We start from the raw sequence: 7,684 nt of genomic DNA, 5'->3' as shown, positions 1-7,684 counted from the left end.
TCGTGGGTGTCAGTTGTTGATGTGTGCAGAGGGTCCCTGGTTCAAGCCCAGGTTGGGGCAAGGAGAGGGACGGAAGCTATACTGTTACATACACACAGAAACATGACATGTTATAAAATGCTAACCACAGTCAAGCCTGTACCTAATGATGGGTTTGGATTTCTGAGCTTTAAATGTTATTAATCATTAGTTATAAGAGAGACCTGAGGGGTGCTATAGCCGAGGGGCTACACCAGAGGTTAATGGTTATCTGTAGGAGGAAGATATATGGTGGATGCAATTAAGCTTGGAATGTACTGAGTGCAGGGAAAACAATCACATGGCAGTATTGATAAGGGGAGAGAACCATGATGAAGGGGGTCGAGGTCAGGTTAAGGGAGAAGGAAAAGTTTCCTGCCTAGCAGTAACAATATGGAACCATTGGAGTTTATTTTTTAAAAAGTCCAAACTCAGCCTCTGCAATGATACCAAAATAATCAGGTCAGTCAGCAGAGTCAATTTAGTTTTATTTTATACAAATAGCATTACAATCACATTTATTGCACAAAACAATACATGACAAGTAGAATAACTTCTCACAATTGACCTTTTCTGTAAATATAGTACCTTCGTTTTGACGAAAGTAACTATAGAATACTTTGTAAATGGTTCAACATTACACACAGCTTCAATACTTCATGAATTAAGGCACTATCACTATAAAACACCTAAAGACACAAAGTTTGTCGCTCTTCATCAGTGAAGCATTTTTACACCATCCATCATATCATCTACTCAGCCTCATCATACTCATTCTTTCCTCAGTTCACCTCATCCAGTTCCCGATACATCCATTACAACAGAATTAACTAAACTAGTACTACATTACATATTACTATACAAGGGCCGTGTGCATTTTCTGCTGGTGTATCCTGAGATAGCTCCTCTCTGAGAACCTCTTCCCACAGTGTGTACAGGCAAACGGCCTCTCTCCTGTATGAACCTTCAGGTGCATCTTCAGCTGGTGCTGGCGGGAGAACCTCTTCTCACACTGGGGGCAGCTGTAGGGTTTCTCCCCTGTGTGGACTCTCTGGTGCCTCTTCAGGTTGGATGATTGAGAGAAACTGGCCCGGCACAGCTGGCAGCCAAATGGTTTCTCCCCTGTGTGCATCCTCTGGTGGATCTCCATCTGTTTGGGGAAACTGAAGGCTTTCCCACAGAACGAACACGGGAACCGCTTCTCTTTGCCACTGGATCTGCTGATAGCGTTACTTCTATTACTGTCATTTGTCAATGGACTTGTGGACAGTGTTGAGGCACTGGCATTGTGTGAGGTCTGGTTTAACATTAGGAGAGTGTGAGGAGGACGAAGGCCAGGGAGTGTCTGTGTTGTCGCAGGGTCCATGTTCAAGTTGATAGATCCTATAGAAGGCAGGCTGAAGGCAGCATCTGTTAGTGGGTCAACCTGAGGCCCCATCAGTCTCTCTGAATCACAACTATAGGAGCAGGACGGAGCATCGCTAGCTGAGTCTGTGTCTGTTCTCATACAGACACGTCCTCGCGGACCAAATCTACGCCTCGCCCTGGTCTCAACCAGTATGTTGTCATGGAGATTAAGTTTAGATGTTGTTTTGTGTTCAACTGTCAGTTTCTGGTTATGTTGAACAATGCTCCCTAGCCCAGAGTTGAGGACGCTGTCCCATCCACTGGCCGCCACTATGTCGCCTCTGGTCCAGGCTGGCTTGTTGTTGTCATCCCTGGAGCCCTTGGCTGTACTCGTCTGGGAATCCAAGATGGCCATCCAATCTCCACTGTTAGCCTCCAGCCAACCATCTACAGGAAGAGGTTACAAAATAGACTTTACAGACATGGAAGAGAACTAAGGTCCCAAATTATTGGCACCGCTGATAAAGATAAAGCAAAAACAGGAACAGCAAAATGGCCCCAAAACATCAAAGCTCTACTACCATATTTTACTGTAGGTATGAGGTACTTTTTTTGTGTGCATATGCTTCCATTTTTTGACGCCAAAGAGTTTGACGATAGCACCGCCTGGAGTTTGATAAACGGCATTGGCACTTGAATTGAAACCGGTACTATGAGGAGGAACGAGTGTGGTGTGGGAGTGACGTCAGCTGTCGTATGACAATGTGCTATATGTATTTCTCCCTTACCTTGCTCCCCCATCTTTAGTCCACTCAGCAGATCAATGCTCTCTGGTTCATCTTCTATTGTCTCCTCTTTGACCAGCAGCAGATCAGGCTTCCCATCCTCCATGTCTACTGACTGTAAGAGATACAGAGTGAGAGGATGTTGGATCAAGAAATCTGATATGAGCACCCTGCTATGGAGCATCTTCTGATTGGGCAATGAGGGATTGCTATGAGTACTATGCAAACATGTTAGTTGATTTGATCAAAGGCATGGTCCCACACTTTAAACAAAATTAATCAAGACCTGGGCCCGTATCCACAAAGAGTCTCAGAGTAGAAGTGCTGATCTTTCCATATAACCCTATTCATTATGATCTAAAAGGCTAAACTGATCCTAGATCATCACTCCTGCAATGAGAGGCTTTGTGGATACAGACCCTGACCTAATACCATTCAGACAGTAGTTTACAGTGGGTTTACCTCAGTGTGACTGTATGTGGTCCTGTGCTGCTCAGCTGGTTCCTCTGTGGGTTCAGGAGGAGGTGTAGTCTGGTTGTCCTCCATGACCATGGTCCCCTCAGGGTTCCCCAGACTCTCCTCACACCCCTCCTCCTTCACCAGCAGCACCTCTGGACTCTCCTCCTCCTGGAAGAGAGGTGATACAGATTACACAGACATACACTCCCTCAGGTACATACACACAGATAATAAACATGTTCAACATGGAGTGTTTACCCATCCCCACTACATTTGAGTCCTATACTGTAGTTACAGAATGACTTCATTGTTGTTAAACTCATCATGGTGGACATATTTATGATGATGTGGGTAAATATGAGTTAGCTATTTAGAACCTCTTCTCATATTGGGGGCAGCTGTACACGTTCTCCCTTGTGTGGTCCCTCTAGTGCCTCTTCAGGCTGCCAGCCTCTGCAAAGCACATGTGACACTGGGTACAGCTTGAAGGGTTTCACCCCTGTGTGGACCCTCTGGTGGATCTCCACCTTCTGGAGGCAGCTGAAGCCTTTGTTACAGAACATGCAGAGGAACCGTTTCTCTTTACTATTGCCTGATGTGGCTCCCCCTCCCTGAGCCTGGGCTCTAGTCCTGTCGTTTTGAGTTCAATACCTGATTAAAAAAAGAAATTATGTGGACACTGGGTCGCGATTGCTGAATGCGTGCAAAGGGGAGTGGGTCGCAACATTTAGATTTGTCTCTAAACTTCCACTGTAATCTAAAATCTCTGCCCTGTGAGTATCCGTCTCCTAGGTGACTATCTGAATTCCATGTGGGAGGAACGTCGCCGTCCACTTTCACCTCATCTACGACCAGACCCTCCCCTTTCTTATCTAGGCACCCTTCAGAGTATACACTACTGTACTGGTTCCAGTCCCCTCTAGACAGATCAGTCTATGTCTCTAAACCAGAGGTGGGAGGGACCAAGTCACTATTATTCAAGTTGCAACCTCAGTCTCTCACATGCTAACGTTTTAGCATTTGTGGTACAAATCCCATTCAAGTCATTGGACAGATATTAGCATTTTTCCCGCATCATGTTCAAATCTCTAAGTGACTTTGTTGAGCTTCACCATCAATATGAGATACTTTTGGATGATTTGGACATATCTAATATCTGTGGCCTGTTTTGATGTTTGAAAGCCTATACACATAAATACCCTACCAAAGTGGACTAGAGGCCACGAGCTTCTTTTTGGAAAAACACCCTACAGAATGTTGGCCTAGCTCCTCATGTACCAGAGACCTAGCAGAGCTGTTACTCACAAATAACTGTTTCATGTTTAGAAGTGACTTTTTCCAACAAACAAAAGGAACCACTATGGGGAGTACGATGGCACCCAATTATGGTCATCTTTATATGGGATAATTAGAGGAGTGGTTCCCAACCAGGGGTACTAGGACCCCAGGGGGTACTTGGCCTATCCGCTGGGGTTACTTTAGAAGACTCATGAGACCATAGACTTACTGGTAAAATGCACACGAGGTGATACTTCAGGGGTACTCCGGGCAGAGCAAAATTCAGTTGGTGGTACAACAACTGAAAAATGTTGGGAACCGCTGGCTTAGAGCATGATCACATTCCCAACCCTGATCAGCATCCCTTTTTTTAAATCCATGATCAAACTATATCAGCGTTATATAGATGATATATTGGTATTATTTGATGGGACTCCCACTGAACTTGATGTTCCATGAGTTTCTTAATAAATCAAATGATCATCTTCATTTCACCATGGACTTTGATTACTCTAGTGTCAGCTTACTTGACATTCAGATCACTGAAGAAAATGACACACTCATCACCAATCTATACAGGAAGCCCACAGTTCGAAACACGCTTCTAAGAAGTGGTAGTTTCCACCCCATTCCTCTAAAGAAAAGCCTCCCGATCAGTCAGTTTAACCCATAACAGTCTAAGCCAGGGTGGGAGGGATTCTACTAAGCTATATGGAATTGTTTTAAGAAGGACATACCAAGGATAATTTAACTATTTCATTTTGAATTTTAAGACCCCTTGAAGTATCCCCCAAAAAATGTAAATTATTTGATGAAAACATTTTTGGGGCCTTACTGCTATTAGCCCACACAAACGCAATGAATATGAGATTCACTACATTGTACAACAGATAGCCCCTCCCAGAAAAATCTAAAGTAAGTTGGTTCTGAAGTGTCTGTCCTACTTCTGAATGATATATTAAAGATTGGTGAAACATTTGTAATTTTTTTTTACATGTATTTAACCCCTTATTTTTGTCACTAAACAGTCTCCAAATATATTGCCATACATTTTTTCCACTGGTACTGGGGGACCATCAGATGGGTCTTGTGAGGCCTGTGGAGCAAAACACGTGAGAGTACCATCTTTCCACTGAGGGGTCATATTATTGTGTAGCCCAAACGTTCGCCTGCTACAGACAGAAGTTGGCAGATTGGTTGTACCGACTTCAGACCGGTCCCAAGATGCTTGTGGGGAGTCTAGTCAGACTCGAGTCCAGGTCATGTGACTCGATTCCACAACTGCTCTAAACCGAAGTATATGTTGCCAGGCTCCATCTCTGTACCGTAAGAACAAGGCAGATAATCCACCGCCACGCGACACCATCCCCACAGGAATGAATTGTCCTCTGGCTCTGGATGACAGCCTAGTCTCCCCAGCCCCAGTCTCTCTGTGTCTAATCTGTGGTCAGATCCTGTGTGTTACAGTTAAAGTCTTGGTCTCTGACTTGAAGACGGCGTTCTGCGTTCCACTGACCTCCGTGATGCTGTGTCTGGTCCTGGGCTGCGCTGGGGTGGTGGTGGGGTCCTCTGTGGCTACAGGGGACTCTCCTGCCGCGCCAGTCTGGACGTCTCCGCTGTGCCATGGGTCCTCCACTCCTTCAGTCATCTCCTGCTTGACCCCAGGACCTGCAGCCTCTGCATCTGCAGACTGACACAAGAAGAGGAGGTTATTACCGGTACATGAGTTGTATTGGATAACAATGTCGTAGTGAAGTCTCACAAGTTCCCGTATGGAAGGTAAATGAGGACGTACATGTAAGCAAGTGAATAGCTGAGGGGAGCCTTTCTGTAGTAAACTGGCCACATTTGATGTACCATAAATTTGATGCAACACTAACCTCTATCACAATAACATGCTGGGTTGAAGTTCCCCTCCTCTCATCAACAGTGATTGGTTGGTCATCTCTCCATTTATTGTGTCCAGCTGGCTTCACAAAGCTCCTGTGGCCTCCAGTGAGATGTCCTTCACCTGAGAGTGATTGGAGGGAAATAGGTGGTTAGGTTAGCTACTGTCAATGCTCAACAGTATATTATATACTACTGATACTTTCTAGAATTGGCAAGGATGTAAGGTAACACTTCTCAACTTCTCGATATACTATTTATAGATGGATTATGTTCCATGCATCATTGTTTTCAATTAGTAAATAGGAAATACAGTAAATCAAGAATCTGGTTAGAATACGATATTGTATCTTTGTGCAAGACAGCTCAGCAATCAGGGGAATTATTGCATACTATCCAAAAACTGACCAAGACCCAATTCCGGTTAACACAAGTCACACGTGCAGAGGGGGCAAGCACTGTGCTATAGCTATAGAACGGCGACATGCCGCGCACCCACGCCTTTGCAAAATATACCTCTTGCAATTCCTCTGTATCGGTCTAGGATGTTGAAAGTACTGGGACGACTGGCGAAGACGCGCTCTCGCATTGTCCTCTCTGTGCGCTCTCGTGCCACCTTCAGTTCCAGGAGCTGTAGTTTCCTCCGCAATGACCTGTTTTCTTTTTGGCTTTGAGTTATTTCCAAACGAAACACTGCATAGTCGTCGTCTACGAGTTTACAGATCTCTACCACAGCTGCATTTGCTAGCACCTCCATGATGGAGGCTATTTGAGTGTGAAAAACCATTCCGTTACAGTTAGCCATTGTTAGCATCTAGCTATCTAGAGTTACCTAGATATCATCTATCAACCAAGTCTTGTCTCCAACGCGAACTAAACACTACTTATGGTAGGTGTGTGATGCTGTGTAGTGAAATTTGTCATATTGAGTTCCAGGGTGTTAATAAAAACTTTGAAATAACAAAACCCTAACGTGGAAATGATTCTTGATCACCGTTCACTTCCGTTTACTTCTTCTTCTATGCTATTATGGCGGACCGCAAAAATTCGTTGGGGGGGAGAGCATGTCACCGCCTGCTGCGTTCGCCTACTGTTCTGGAGTGTGAATTCATTACACGTTGTAGCTAGATTTCCAACTAATTGGCTACAGATTTTCATGCGAAAATTCAAAAATCTGCATAAAGAAAATATGCCCATTTTCCCCACCAGCATTGTGTTTCCACCAAACTGACTTGTGGATAAAAATCAGTGTGTGATTACTTTTTCCATTCATTTTTCATTTAATGCAAAATGTAATGTTCAATGTGTTTCTATTGCATTTTTCAACTCGACCATAGTTTTGCCACATTAAATAGCAAATGTGCCTACTTTGGTCTTGGTAGCAGGAAATTAGCTTTAAAACTGCAAAATAAAATCTCTCATCATCATGGCAAAATGTGAAGAATAGCATGAGAGTAGCTATAAAACAGCATACAGCAAAACACCCCTCAAGAGAGGCAATATAAGTCAAACTGTGTAGAATTGCAGGAAATGCATTTAAAACTTGCATATTTTTTTTCCAGGGAATACCCCCTACCCCTCATCTACTGTGTCCCCTAATGTATAATTTTTTGGGCATTTTAGCTAACCCTAATCCTTGTCCTAAACTTAACCTAATTCTCTTAACCTGCTACGTTAATTCTCCATGTGATATATAAGGCCTAAAAGCCATACATCGTTTCACAGAAACAGTTCCTAAAGACAAGCCACACTCGCACAGTGGTGGAATAAATTCAGCCACACATAGGCCTAACTATTGATTCAGGACCACGGACAGCAAATAAAACAGGTGCGCTGGGTATGCTTCTCATCGGCAAGGACTTTTTATAAAAAGAAACAGAATAGCGCACAGGCAAAATCCTAGAGGAAAA

General features: G+C 43.9%; 1 protein-coding gene across 1 annotated transcript; it reads right to left on the bottom strand.

The window, feature by feature from the left end:
* Nucleotides 1-489: 489 nt before the first annotated feature.
* On the bottom strand, nt 490-6,815 carry LOC106610136 (uncharacterized). The gene is made up of 6 exons (XM_082978188.1): nt 6,291-6,815; nt 5,768-5,898; nt 5,404-5,577; nt 2,613-2,777; nt 2,154-2,265; nt 490-1,812 (listed from the first exon to the last, which is right to left on the bottom strand). The coding sequence occupies exons 1-6, from the start codon at nt 6,586-6,588 to the stop codon at nt 875-877; spliced, it is 1,818 nt and encodes a 605-aa protein (XP_082834314.1). The 5' UTR covers nt 6,589-6,815; the 3' UTR covers nt 490-874.
* Nucleotides 6,816-7,684: the final 869 nt, after the last annotated feature.

This window comes from Salmo salar, chromosome 08, assembly GCF_965601325.2.
Source record: "Salmo salar chromosome 08, fSalSal1, whole genome shotgun sequence".
Taxonomy (NCBI): Eukaryota; Metazoa; Chordata; class Actinopteri; order Salmoniformes; family Salmonidae; genus Salmo; species Salmo salar.
This window is presented reverse-complemented; position numbering and strand designations above follow the sequence as displayed.